At 40.4% G+C, this 13127-nt stretch overlaps 1 protein-coding gene across 2 annotated transcripts in view; it reads left to right on the plus strand.

Moving 5' to 3' along the window:
• Positions 1 to 13127, plus strand: part of prex2 (phosphatidylinositol-3,4,5-trisphosphate-dependent Rac exchange factor 2) — a 93687-nt gene that overhangs the window by 54565 nt on the left and 25995 nt on the right. Inside the window, exons 24-33 of one of the 2 annotated variants that reach the window (XM_080864973.1) lie at positions 605 to 827; positions 1434 to 1641; positions 4498 to 4677; positions 4938 to 5032; positions 5364 to 5446; positions 7232 to 7322; positions 9067 to 9195; positions 10151 to 10192; positions 12039 to 12145; positions 12229 to 12375. In XM_080864973.1, the coding sequence (XP_080721099.1) occupies positions 605 to 827; positions 1434 to 1641; positions 4498 to 4677; positions 4938 to 5032; positions 5364 to 5446; positions 7232 to 7322; positions 9067 to 9195; positions 10151 to 10192; positions 12039 to 12145; positions 12229 to 12375 (1305 nt within the window). The remainder of the gene's footprint in view (positions 1 to 604; positions 828 to 1433; positions 1642 to 4497; positions 4678 to 4937; positions 5033 to 5363; positions 5447 to 7231; positions 7323 to 9066; positions 9196 to 10150; positions 10193 to 12038; positions 12146 to 12228; positions 12376 to 13127) is intronic. The other variant, XM_080864974.1, reaches the window with a different exon arrangement.

Below are 13127 nucleotides of genomic sequence, written 5' to 3' on the forward strand. Positions count from 1 at the left end.
CTTTCGTTTTGCCATTTTCTGTTTACATTCTTTTGCCGCTAACACAGTCTTACAGATGATATCATGCACGGTTAGTCGGGAAGGAATGTGGGGGCTGTCGTGTCACAAAAAAGCAAGATTTTATGACTCTGTGATCTCTAGGCTGACACAGTGACCATCAGAAAAGATGAACCAGACCACTTCGAGTCGTAATTACAACATGATGATACAAGCTGCTATGTACCGTTTTAACTCCGTTCATGATAAATGATGATGTTGAGGTCTGGAATTCTTCACATAATGATAATCTTATGAGTCCGTCTTGGATCTTTCATTCGGTTTAAATATTTGAGTTTGAATGTTGAGAACATACAGAAATTGGTGTTTATTCTTTTCTTCTAGGACCAGATGTCACGCATAGAATGTAAAAACAAAACAGCACATTTAGCTAGATAAATACACCGTTGTGTTTCACATGAGCTGCATAATTCAAATATTCTTCCTTTTGTAGCCCACCGCCTACCAGTGTAACAAAAGGTGGCTTTCACTGCTGTAATTGCTGTGATTGTGTAAAATCCTGAAAGAAAATCATTGAAACTATTATAATTTATTGCTCTTGTTCCAGTTTTCCCGGGTACTCAAGAACCGGGCATGGCCCACCTTTAAGCAGGCAAAGGCCAAGGTGTCTCCTCTCCATAGTAGTGACTTCTGCCCCACAAACTGTCACATTAATGTGATGGAGGTGTCCTATCCAAAGACCACAACCTCTTTGGGAAGTGCGTTTGGTGTGCAGCTGGACAACAGGAAGAATACGCTGGAGAAAGGAGGCCGCAGCAGTGCTGAGCAGGGTGAGCATAACAAAACCCACCAGGACAGTGGAGGAATTTTACATATTGATTGATATGTCTGTATTTATAGTTACATGTAAATAGAAATACAATACACAACTAAATGCATTGTACATAAAGCCATCAAGTTGCTCAATAATAGCTCAAAAAGGAGAAGATTGCAGTTTACACTTATGTGATCCTACACCACTTAACATTATTTAATCATTACAAATCAGTCAATATATAATCAAATGTATAGCTAAATACATACACACAGTAATAATGACCCTTGGCCAATTTAATGCACATAAAAAAAAATTAATTTAATATATATATATATATATATATATATATATATATATATATATATATATATATATATATATATATATATATATATATATATATATATATATATATATATATATATATATATAAAAAATAAAAGTTGCTGCAAGTTCACACCAGAGCTCAAGGTATTTGTTTCATCAGAAAATAGAAAACATTTTTAAAAAAGTCATTTTGCACATATCATTGATCATTTGTGGTATACCACACACATGTCCAGCTTTTATTTTTATTTGTATTCTACTGTTTTTTTTTTCATCATGCTTCTATGTTCAGGTAAGCTGAACCCCATGGTAAATGTGCAGCACACCATTACAACTATGGCAGCACCATCGGGTCATAGCCTGGGGCGGACCGAGGGCCACGGCCTTCGTTTCCTGCTCAGAGAAGAAGACCTGCTCACCCTGGATGCATATCAGAAACTTCTCTATAAACTTACTGCTGCTGTCAGGGAGATGGAGACACACGGCGCCCACATTCATGAGTGAGCTTTGTGTGCATACCTACTCTCAATGAAATATGTTTCATTAATGATCACAGACCTTTGAAACCAGATTGTGTCATATAGCATGCTGTAGCCAAAGTAACACGCATAATAAATGTGCAACAGCTGGGCATTAGTAAACATACAGCACCTATGAATGCAATGCATGTGACAAAGATTTGGGCGGAAATGTGTTGATTTGGATTTTTTTTTTCTCTATAAAACACAATTTGTGCTGGAAAAGTAGTGTGTGGCCAATCAGGATTTTGGCATGCTTGTTTCTGTTACGGGACTCATTATTTGGAGTCAATGAGGCAATGGAAAGGAAATGGGAAACACTCCTCCTGTCAAACTTAGCCACACCACCCGTGAACCAGGAAGTACTGTCTCATGTAGGAGGGTGTGACGCTCGATTTCGTTTTCCTCAGTGGCCTTTAAAGAGAAACTTTTATCTACAGATTGCTGCTGCAGCAATTTGTAATATTTACTGGTGGAAAGCTAACTGGTTATAATGTGTGTGATGAAGAAGGGCCATTGTGGTGATTTAGTCATTAGGAGTCTTCTCAGCTAAGGCAGCAACATTCGGAGAATGACATTAAACATTGCAAGCGGAGCTGTCACCTAACTGCGGTAATAATGAGCGGAGTCCACGGCAGGGCTCGTAATGAGTGAGTCTGGACAAATTTCATTATGCTCCTGTCGATGGCAATTAAAGTAGTTGCATCCATGCACACTGAAATGGTCCAAGACGTACCCACCAAAGCAAAAGTGACCTTTAGCATCAGCTATCTGTTCAAACATGCGGATACACACGAGCACTTAAGGAGCTTGTTAAGGCTGAGCTGTAAGGTTGGCCACGAGTGATACTAATAGGATGCACTGCAAGCATCAGCAGTGTGACTGAATCTCTTTGACCTTTTGTGGGTGCTTTGAGAACTTTAGCAGATTAGTTTTCATTAACCTGTTCACAAATTGGCCAAGGGTCATTATTACTACTACTTTAACTGCTACAAATACTACAGGCACCTTTTCCTCCCTTGTCTACGCTTGTCTGTGTCTTTTTCTTTATCTCATTTCCTATCTCTTGATGTATTTGCACCCATCAGCATGGATACTGCAGACTGACATTCTTTGCTCACTGTGACTCTTCCTTTTCTGTACTGGGTGTGGTCAGCTCTGACAGCACTACATGAAGGATGTAATAATGAACTCGGGTGACTATTTTGTGCATTATGTTACACGCAGTCCTCTTCCGTTCCCAACATCAGAGGAAGTCTACGGTACATTTGTGGCAGATTAGAAATATCCGTAAGCAATTTGGGAAAAGCAAACAACTCCACGTTACATAAGTTCTTGGCCGGCCAGCGAGGAATCCATTGAGGCGGTGACCTGTGAACCTTTGTCTCCAGGGCCACCGAGAAGGCTTCGCAGCTGTGTGAGGACATTCCTGGCGACGTGCATTATATCAGGGCCTCCTCCCTTCCTGAATCCATACCACCCGTTTTCATATCTTTTCCTTATTCTTTGCACATTATAAAAAAGTACCATGACTAGCAGTGGGTGGAGAGCTATAGGATCCACTGACTTATTTATCTCATTATGGAGTGAATCATTATGCAAATTTCTTACTGTGGAACAGCCTGATGTGGAGCTTTTGTAATGCAGACACACTTACAGATGCAATAAATGTGATGGAAGTCTAATAGTTTAATGTGTCAAAGTGGGTTAAAGAGCTTCCTGTTGGAGATTAAGAGATCTTTCTGATTTGGTGCAATAAGCAGTGATGTACTTTGGCCTGTTCTCATTCTCCTTTTTTCTCTCTTTTTTTTTTCTGTCTCTCTCTTTTGAAGCCACTTCTCTGATCCACTCATTGTTATTCTGCTTTGCTCCCTCGCCCCAAAGGCCCCAAACTGCGTTCACTTCTTTATTAACCAATAGCCAATCACAGAGCCTGGAGGGCTTCTCCATGGCGATGGAATGTCACTCAGTTTTACAAGGGGCATTGTGGTGCCTCCTGGAGTGGACCTTAATGAGGGCATCTTTGTGGCCTAGTCAGCCTGTGAATGGGTAGAAAGGGGGTCAGGGGAGGGAGGGGGAGGAGGTGAGGAGAGGTGTTGAAAATCATAAAAATAGGCATCAAACTGGGATGCATTTGGGGTCCATCAGAGAGACAGGTTGTTTATTTTTGATGAATCCCCTCTGCCTCTGAAACGTCTTGGAGGCCAATGGTGTGACACGATGGAAAATGCAAGCAGACACAAATTAAAATAAGTCTGAAATGTAAACAGACATCGCGTGCCAGTGTTTTGCGTGGGGAGAGATTTATAAAAAAAAAAATCCCTAGCCTAGAATTTATTGGAATATGGCTTTAAATGCCACCATGTGTTGCTGCAACTGTGAAAATATCCCACGTAGCCTCTTCCTGCTTCTCTGATAGCTGTCTAACAGAATGCAAGCCAAGGGTAATAATAAGAGCGGAGCTGATCTCTGCAGCCGTGCTGCAGCGTGTTGACACAGCTGCACCTTGCTACATGTTTGAACCTATTAATACGATGCCGATCCCTGACATCTGAAGCTGTTGTGCGGAAGTCAAACACAAACGGACTGGGGTTTGAGTTTGGCCTGCTCACTCAGCTGTGGAAGCTTACTACATTTGCGTGGGCTAAAGTGCAGACTGTATCCACCAATGAAAACGTTTCAGTGCTGGGACATGTGTAAGATCATGTGTATGATCAAAGGAGCTGCTGTTATCATGCTGCTTTGTTTCTAGATTTGGATGAACGTCATAGTTTTAAATAACCCTTCCTGCCTTTCTTCCTTTTTCCCCCTCCTTTCCTTCCTTTCTCTCTCCATCAGCCTTCTATCCTCCATCACCCATCCTCCAGCCTCAGAGGTGAGAACCCCTGAGAGCTACATTACGGGAGAGAGTGAGGGAGAGAAGGGTGAAAGGAATGGGAAGAAAGTCTGTTTTAATATGGCAGGGGATGAGCAGGAGGACTCCGGGCATGACACAATCAGCAACAGAGACTCATACAGGTAAAACCAAAGTCAAACATGGTCACATAGGGTGATCGAATTTCTGAGAGTCTTTATCATTTAAAAGATTTTCGAAAAACAAGTAGCAAAGTTGTAATATAAAGCAATATTTATGCATAGCTTTTCATACAATAAATGCAGATGCATGGCTTAGTTTTCCATACCTAAAGTGTATGATATCAAACCTATCCATATCAGTTATTATGTGCACCTCTAAAGTATACGTCATCTTAAAATTTTTTTCTCAAATTTCTTATCAGTGACTGTAACAGCAATCGAAACTCCATTGCCTCCTTCACCAGCATCTGCAGCAGTCACTGCAGCTCCTACGTTCACAGTGACGACATGGACTCAGGTATACAAAATGCAACAATAGGGACACTGTTATCCTCCACATAAAGCTTATCGGTATAAACCATTCATGAGTTGTATTTTCTGTGTAATATCCTCATGATTGATCACATTAAGTAACCTGTGACCATGCAGCAGTAGGGAGGAAAACCCTGTTTCAGCTCGGTGTCATAAACCGTAGCCTTTGTCAACAGTAATATTGTAAAAGGCTGTCTTGTAACAGGTAACAGTGTATTTGAACCAGAACTAACTAGAATGCACTGGACTTTCTGTCCACATACAGTAAACCTATGCACTGGTTTTACTACAGTACAGTTGTAATCCCCCCTCTGCAGGAGATGAGATGCCCTCGAGTGTGTGGCTGTCACATGATAAGCAGAAGAAGCTTCACAGCTTTCTAGAGCACCTGTTTAGCCAGGTGGGTGAAATATGAGTTATTAAGTTTTTTTTGTACACAATTTTATTTTCCCAGGACATTCCTCAGACTTAATGTTGGTTATTGGACAATGACACATTTTCTGTTATTTAGCCTCTAAACACCACAGTGCACAGTTTAAATCCAGCAGTCAAGGTGTGATTGAAGTGGAGACAGACATTTTTATAATACATAGTCTGCCACTTCAGTGGAACCACGATACTAGTGTTTAAGTGGCTAAGAGTAGTTCACATTAGGCTTATGGCCAGGTGAGGTCTGCCACCTTCTTATTCCATTCTGTGAATTCAGAAGATAAAAGATAAATTGATTCCCTGTTCAGGTGTCATTGCAACTGAAAGAAGCCATCACTATGCTAAAAACCAACAGGACAAAGCAAAGACTTTAAGAGTGGACAAAATGAACAATATGGTACATTCCTATAAAGACAGAATACCCATCTGAGCCTACAACACCAGAAGCCCTGAAAGCCCACAGAAGACAACTAAAGTGGATGTTTTTTTTTGTTTTTTTTTTAAAGATCCATCCAGGTGAAAAACACTCTTGAGGAGGTAGACATATCATTGTGAAGGTCTACAATCAATTTATATTCATGAGGTTCACAACAAAGTGCAAACCAGCAGTTACACTCTTGAGCACCCCATTTTCTGTGGAGGCAATGTTACAGCATGGGCACGCATAGATGCCGATGGAATGAGGCTACTAGTGTTTTTCAACTGCTGCTGCTGAGATTCAGCTAAATGCTGCAAAACTGACTGGACAGTAAGAATAGACAATAGCCCAAAGCTTACTGCAAATCAACCCAAAAGTTACTCAAAGCAGAGATAGGAGATATTCTTCAGTGACCAAGTCAGTCTCTTGATCTCATCCCTACAGAGCCTGCTTTTCAGTCACTAAAACAAAACCAAATGCAGACCCCCACAAACATTAAGCAACTCAAAGCGACTGCAGTAAAGACCTGATAGAGCCTCTGAAGGGAGGAAATACAGCATTTGGTGATTCTAGGCTTCAGGCAGTCACTGCAAATGATTTTCATCCAAGTATTAAAAACAATCTTTATATTTAAAATCCCGTTAGTTAGGAACTGTGTATAAAAATAGCTGTAATTACAAAACAGTTACAGCAATTGCACTTCAATCACATCGGTGTCATTGTCCAAACACTTGCTCCCTTTTTGTTGCCTGGTTAAAATGAAAGAAACATGTTATTGTGTCGCCTAATGGTATTGTGTGATAGTTATTTCCTTGTGTGTTAACACAAATATGAGACCAAAATGCACAGTGAATGAATTTCAAACACAAAGAGATGCTCTTGTTTCATGTGTAACTTATTGTTTTTTCCAAAGGTCAAATGTTTATTGGGGCTTTTGGGTATGAAAAGCAGGGATTGTGTATTTTTGAATTGTGCTCAGGAAGGGAAAAATTGCAAGAGCCTTAATGATCCTTGACCTTTCTGGAACCTTTAGAGCAAAGACCGACCAAATCTTATTACGTGTTTTATGAGGACATTTCAATCGGCAGAGGACAAGCACAAAAAAACAAGCCATGGTTGGCTGTCTCTGCTGTGCAGTGTGTAAACAAAGCACAAACTTTGTTCACTGCGGCTCTGTCAACGTGTGTATGTGTGTTGCAGAAAGAGCAGGAAAAGCAGGTGTTGGGTATGCCTGGGCAGTTTTTTGCTTCCATCCACACCCACATGCAGTACTTTCGATCCATACTGTGTGAGGAAACTGTATCAAGTGCATCAGCTTGACCCTTGTTCTGTCTTCAGGTGGACTCAATCACTAGCATGCTGACAGGAGCAGTAGTGGCTCGGGCATTTGAGCAGACCAAATGCTTCACACCTGGAAGAGGATTACAAGGTAAGACAGCCCCTTGTGCCGGTGATGTCGTCACCTGCACCCTTGTTAATAGAAAAAGTTTAACCTTTTCATTAAAGCTAATTACTTATGTGTTTTCTTCTGTGTTATATTTGCATCGTTTTGGGAGAAAGGACAAAGAAAAAGATGATGCTAGAGACTCTTGAGCACCGACAGCACCAATGTGGACATAAAACAGAACAGGCACTGAAAAATGCTGCAGCCGCCTGCACATAGGGGCAGTAACTTCCTGTTGTGTAATGAGTGTGTGCACAGACTTTGGGGAAAGTGTTGTAGGTGGATTTGAGAATGTTTTTAAAAAACCCCAAACAGATTCCCAGCCATTTCCCCTCTGCCTCTGCACTTTTCCACTTCTTTTCACTTTCAGTCATTGTGGTGTCCTTCCCTTTATAGCGCTGAAATAGCACCACTTAGTTGGGTACTCATCTTCACTTTACGGTTTATTGTAGTGCTACTTACCAGTCAATTGAAAATGTGACCCTATAAAAGCTCTTGAGCTTGTATGCTATATGATCGTTTAATTTTACTCTGTTTATTTGCTACCTGACCTCCTCCTAGCCTTGGTTTTTAACCGCATTTTCTATTGTTGTGTTTTATCTCTCTAACAAAAATGTAGCAAATGTTACTGAAAAAGGACAGAATTTACCCTTTATCATTCCCCACACAAATTCAAACTAGCTTACATTGCCCTTTTATCCTCTGTGGAGCGCTATTCGGATGACTCAGTCCATTTTAAGATAAGAAAAGTGGTTGACATCAGCAATTGTTTTCTTTCTGTCTTTGCAAAAATGCTATCTGTTTTATATCCCGGTGGTTTGTATTGTGCTTTGCTCTCATATGACAAAGTTTGTTTATTTTATGCTTTTTGAAAGTGCAGTGTGCAGTAAGAGGGGAAAAAAATAGAAAATTATGCAGTGATTCTGTCATGTTGATTACTAAAGCTTGCAAACACTCCAACCCATTTGGCGCACAGCCTCCCCTCTCATCTACAGCTGTCCTCAAGTCAGTGCAAATATGCTTGAACTGAAAATAGGTCCGCTTCTCTTTGTGGGTTTGTGTGTGTGTGTGGGTTTGTGTGTGTATGTGTGTGCGCGCGCCTGTTTGTGTGCGGGTTTGTACGCATAAATTCCCTCAGGACGCCTTGATCAGAGCAGATCCATCACAACTCTAGTAATGTGTGTGGTTGATAGCAGAGCAAATAGGATTATCTGACAAGTAGAGCATTCCTGCATCTCACGCCCTGTCTGTTGCTCTAAGACACACAAAGCCCCTGATAACAGCCACCTTTCTCTCAGAGATCTGTTGTTTTTCAAAGTAAACTTTATTATAAGTCATTCTGTGTAGTTTTTTGTTTCTTTTAACAGGTGTTACATCAGATTGACATGCTTTTATGCTCATTTTTCAGCACTGTCTGGGCGAGGTGATAAAAAGATTTGATGGCAGGAGTTTAAAATTGATTAATAAAAAAGAAGTGTTGCCTCTGGACATCAGTGACCTATAATTTTCTCTAGAAAGATTGAGCAAGATGGTGCAGCTTGACAAGGAAAGAGAAAAAGATGAGGTTAAGCAGACTGATCTAGGCACGATATTTTTTTTTTTTATGCAGTTTTTCTCATTGACTGGTAATCTCTTTATGCCAAGTGTGCCTCACAACTGATATAGAGTACATGCATTCATGTAGCTATGGTAGATGCTAATTTACGGTGTATGTTTGTGTTTCTGTCAGAGTTTCAGCAGGAGATGGAGCCCCGAGTGAGCTGCACCAAAAAGTTGCGTCTCCACGTCAAGCAGGATCCCTGGAACCTTCCCAGCAGCGTTCAGGCGCTCACGCAAACCATAACTAAATATGTTGAAGGTCAGCGTGTACCCGAGCAGCTCCTCACATGGTTAACATGCACACCCAGCCCCTTACACTTTATGCTTTCTCAATGCTCAAGCCTTGTAGCTTGCTCACACAGTCACATCAAATATTTATCATGGATAGAACATGCCTGGCTGGAGAAGAAATGTGCTTTAAATTGACAGGGTATCCAGTAAACCTCGTCGCATTTATGAGATGTAATAATAACCTCTGTTACAGTTGTGTGGGTACAGGCAGTCCCACTAACTGCAGCACTTTCCTTAACCTTTAAACCTGAAACCATCCTGGGATTCATAAATTGGAGGAACAGAGGTGGAGCTGAACACATGCAGAGAGTTAAAGAGCTGCGCTCTGTGAGATTCCTTTATTTATTGATTTTTATCCAGAGAGACATTTCGTCCATATTTATTCCCAACGGGAGTGTGTGGCTTTTGTGTTCGTTGGCAGACAGATTAAATACACAGACACATACAGTAATACTGTACATGGACACACTAGCACTAAATTTCCAGATACAAACAAAGGCCAGCCACACAACACTCCTGGGAAAGGTGAGCGGGCGGTCACGCTTGAGAAAAGTCTCCTTATTAATAATAAGCAGAGGCCCTGTGTATGCTACTTTTCCCCCCTCCTCTTCCCATGATGGCTTTTCAAGCAGTGCAGCCTCCTGCTAGTATACCCGGAGTTCTGAGATGGCTGTAAACAAATGAGGATTTATGATGTTATCTTTGCCTCTGGTTGTTTTTATGATGTTATGGTTTTTTTTTGTATGCTCGGATGGAGTGAAGTTACACAGAGTTGTCCTATTTATGACTTTAAGACTTTAAATTTAAAGTATAGGTCAGTTCAGTTAAGGAGAAATGGGTCTATTTGATTTGATAAAAGGTTGTCCACTGCCTCACTGAATTTCTTTTATTTAATGGTTGTTTTTTTTTTTTGTTTTATTCAGAGGTGAAGACTCGACTGCTCCTGGTCCTACTACAGTATACAGGTTTGTCCCTTCCTTTTACACTGAAGATTTACTCTGTTTAAATACAGATTGCAACAGCAAATTAATTTTAGGCCTTTTTTTAAGAGTGAAACCCAAAATAACACTCCCATAGACTTTGCTGTGTGCTCGTGACCCAAACTCAAAGTTCAATAAGATAAGATAATAAAAGCAACACACATGCAGACGCAAAACATGAAAAAAAGGGGAAAGAATTAAGTCAGACACCTACAACACAGAAAATAGTTTCATGTGTGCACCTGTAATTATAGAGCACATTTTTCACTTTGTGTTACAGTTATAATTCAGTTCAGGTTAATTTCTATAGCACCAAAACACAACAACAGCTGCCTCACATCATAAAGACCCAACAATTATAGAGAGAAAACCCAAACAATCAGATGACCACCAAAGAGAAAGCACTTGGCGACAGTAGGGAGGAAAAACTCAATCTTAGAAAGCTCCAGCAAGACCAGGCTCGGGGAGCCATCTGCCGCAAGGGGTTGGGGGTGAGGAGGGGGAGAGAAAGGACAAAAGGGACAACGTGGAAGCAACCCAGAAATTGATATTAATGATTAAATGCAATATAAGAGTCAGAAGTACATTGCCCAATCTAAGGATTAGATCTCAGTTTCTTACAATAGAAGGTGTCAGGAACCAAAAAATTGAAATCCCTCCGATCTGGCCGTCACTTTAAAAAAAAACAAAAAAAAAAAAAAAAACTTTAATAACCATTCACCTGATTTTCAATGATTTAAAAAATATTATGAGTCTTGTATACGAGAAGCTGTGAAATAAAATATCAGTTCCCTCCCTTAAAAACTGAGCTTTCTACTGGCCTTCAAATCTGCTTTCAATAACGAGGACATTCAAATATTTTAAGGATTTTGAGCATCCATCATCTTTTGTTAACTTGAGCTACACTCCTGAGAGTCTGTAGTCAGAGAGTAGCAGGTATTTGCCCTGAAAACTTTGAAGGAACTGGGTCAAGTACTTCTAATGGATTTTGGATAATAGCATTTTAAAATCACCCATCAAACGCTAAAAAACCACTAAAACCACCCCTACCTTTATCCTTTGAAATACTGTTTTGGGAACGACAGCGGAGACCTGAAATTGAGCATAATTCCTATTATGGATAGTCTCAGAAGGCATTGCAGGTGGACAGTGATGTATTATAGTTACAGGTGTATTATTTAAAGAAAAACAAAATCCCATAGTAAAAAGGTTGGGAACCACTCCATTAAAAATAACTTCCACGTTGCCAAAGCTATAAATCAAAATCTATAGGACTACTTGTGTTGGCACTATTATACTGGAGAAGCCAGGACCGAATAACTACTGATAAAACTCAGACATTACTCTCATTTACAGACCCCCGGGAACTGGGTTAATAGTGTCAAAAAGTTTGCGGTCATTCCCTGCAACATTCACATTATTCATTTCTGAGGTTCATGAACCTATTTTTAACTCAGTTGGATTGCTGAACTTTTTAAAGGGGCCTATTTCTCTGGAAATTATGGCAGCCAATTATTTTCCGCTTGGGCACACCTGTCATTTCCTCTCGTTTTTTTTTCCTGATACATTATTTAATATCCAACACATGTGGAGTGGTGGGGGAGGGCAGCCTTTTGTTCACCTTACTGAAAGTCTCTTTAATTACCATAATAGACCTGTGGCACTTATTTCTTTGACCTTCATTGCTTTACACTGCAGTTTTTAATCTTGACTCTTCGCTCTGTTGTTTCTCTGTCATCTTTTCCTGAATCTACTTCTCAGCTTCTTTCACTGCTTGAACTCTTTAATCAACATGATTTTCAGTCTCACACCTCCCTTTGTTTCCTTGCAGACTCAGAGATCCAGCTACGTCGCGATATGGTATTCTGTCAGTCTCTAGTTGCGTCTGTGTGCGCCTTCTCCGAGCATCTGCTGGCTGTCCTCAACCAGGTAAATTATGTATGTGACTTGTTTAGAACTGGGAATTAAGATACAGTTGTTTTCCTCAGCTCTCTGCTGAGCTTTTCTGTATTTTCTCTCAGTTCTGCAATGTAGGGAAAGATGTTGACCAGGAAATCCCTGACTCCCAGGACCTTCAGGAGGCCCAGGAAGCTAGCCGTCGATGGCTCGAGCAGATTGCCAGTGCTGGGCTGCTGTTCCACTTCCAGTCCCTGCTTTCGCCCAATCTGGTGAGCGACAGATTGGATATAGACACTGTGAAAACAGGAGTTTGCTGTTCATTTTGTTGTAAAATAATCAAGCCTGTTACTATGCATATTTTTGCATTATATAAAAGTAAATGTTATTTTTAAATGACAGTTATAACCATAGTCGTGTCAGCTAAGTGCTATCAGGGGACATCATGTGTTTAGATATCCCCTTGCTCACATTTGTATTTTGCTTGGCACATTCTCCCTGGGTAAGTGAACTCCTGCCATGCATGCTTGGACATCCTTCCAGATTCTGATGGTTTGTATTTACTCTTTCTATGAACGGGTCTCTGTTTGTGGAGCAACATGACCCCCCTTGAATTTAAACCTAAAATGCTGTTGAGACTTTAATTTTTAGTCTATAATTAATGTGGTGGTAAGACACATAATATGATGTGATATACTTATTTTGCCAGAGCACCTTTCATGTTCTGATAAACAAACAGCATACCAAACAATCAGTCATATCAACCAGTATTGGTTACAGAGTTTCAAAGTTTTCTACAGCCATGTGAAATATGTTTTCACGGGACTCACATGTTGACTCAGTAACTACTAGTTGCAGAGGACCTTTGGCCTGTGTTGTTTTTTAGGTTATTGTACAGCACTTTGGTCAGCTCTGTTGCTGTTGTTAAAAGTGCTATATAAATAAGTGGTATGGCCTGCTCATGAACTTTAACATTTAACTTGCTAACTGAGCCTAAGATGCAGCTCTTGGGCTTTTTGCTGTT

The sequence above is a fragment of the Rhamphochromis sp. 'chilingali' genome, assembly GCF_963969265.1.
Source record: "Rhamphochromis sp. 'chilingali' genome assembly, chromosome: 18".
In the NCBI taxonomy this organism is placed as follows: Eukaryota; Metazoa; Chordata; class Actinopteri; order Cichliformes; family Cichlidae; genus Rhamphochromis; species Rhamphochromis sp. 'chilingali'.